This window comes from Orycteropus afer, unplaced genomic scaffold, assembly GCF_000298275.1.
Source record: "Orycteropus afer afer isolate SDZICR_OR568_19922 unplaced genomic scaffold, OryAfe1.0 scaffold00197, whole genome shotgun sequence".
Classification (NCBI taxonomy): Eukaryota; Metazoa; Chordata; class Mammalia; order Tubulidentata; family Orycteropodidae; genus Orycteropus; species Orycteropus afer.
Window position 1 is genome coordinate 1,256,103 of NW_006921784.1, and position 1,351 is coordinate 1,257,453.

The 1,351-nt window shown below is 52.0% G+C and overlaps 1 protein-coding gene across 1 annotated transcript in view; it reads left to right on the forward strand.

Moving 5' to 3' along the window:
* Positions 1–1,351, forward strand: part of SEZ6L (seizure related 6 homolog like) — a 294,911-nt gene that overhangs the window by 186,099 nt on the left and 107,461 nt on the right. The window contains exon 3 of the mRNA XM_007947985.1: positions 826–1,018. Within this exon, the coding sequence (XP_007946176.1) occupies positions 826–1,018 (193 nt within the window). The remainder of the gene's footprint in view (positions 1–825; positions 1,019–1,351) is intronic.

Here is a 1,351-nt window from a genome sequence, read left to right on the forward strand (position 1 = left end):
GCACACATGTAGACATATAGACACACACAGACACACATGCAGATAGGGGAGAGGGGAAGAGTGGGAATGGAGAAGAGACTAGTAGATTCAGCAGATTGCCCCGTCTTCCTTCCACAGAGTGGCAGGTGGGTTTGAACTGCCAACCTTCTGGTAGCAGTCAAATGCCTTAGGCACTGCACCACCAGAGCTCCTTGTACTTCATGGTAGAGGTAGGATACTTTCCATTTTCTGGTGGGCCATGAAAAACCATCTAAGGTTTTGAGCTGGTTAGACTGTATGATGTCATCAGACGTAGATTTGAGGAAGATTTCCCACTGCTTCAGAAAGGACTAAGCAGCCTGCAGGCTTTGCAGCCCAGAGCTCAATGCAGTGTGTGGGTGGCACATAGTAGATGCTTAATGAATGCCCCCAACATTAAAATAAACTGGAGAGAAGATCATCTGGCTCTGCAGCTTCATGAACCCTGGTAATACCTCCTTCATGGGGCCCAGCTTGGGGGCTCACAGACTGCAGGCCCCTTGTAAACCCTCTGCCCCAGCCTGGACTCTCTCTATCCCCACCTTGGGGGAAATGAGAGGTGCCTATATGCTCCCAGGGCTCCACTGGGGTTGGTCGGTCCCTCTGCCTGGGTTGGTTGGGGGGTGGCATACTGTCGGTGGGGTTGGGGTTTGCCACAAGGCAATGCCTGGGCTTGTTGGGGGTATCACACTGTGAGTGCCTGGGCTGGTGGGGAAGGTGCTGCATTGGCAGCCCCAAAGCCTAAGGTGGGGGCCGTATCTCAAACACAACTCCGAGTTCCTCTCTGTCTGCCCTACCTGTCCCCAGGTGAAGAGTGTGAACCTGTCTGAGGGGGAGCTGCTGTCCATCCGGGGGGTGGACGGCCCCACCCTGACAGTCCTCGCCAACCACACACTCCTGGTGGAGGGGCAGGTGATCCGGAGCCCCACCAACACCATCTCCATCTACTTCCGGACCTTCCAGGAGGACGGCCTTGGCACCTTCCAGCTGCACTACCAGGGTAGGGTCGACCAGGGCTGGTGAGATGCAGGTATTTGCCCAAGTTTCCCTCAGGAGCCAGGGGTTCTCAGACCTTTTGTACCAGGGACCCCTTCTAGTCCAAAACCTATAGACTCCTTCTCAGAATAATGTTTTTAAAAGCCTCAAATAAAAATACACACAATTAAAGAGGAAGCCAGTTACATTTCATTTCGGCTGTCAACATGCTGTTTGAATCTCTGATACAGTCATCTGTCTGCTTCCTTACTAACACATAAAATAATGATACCTAGTGGTGGTTCTGATGATTCTTGTCAGTGCAGAGTACTCAGGAGCATAAAGAATCTATCAAGAT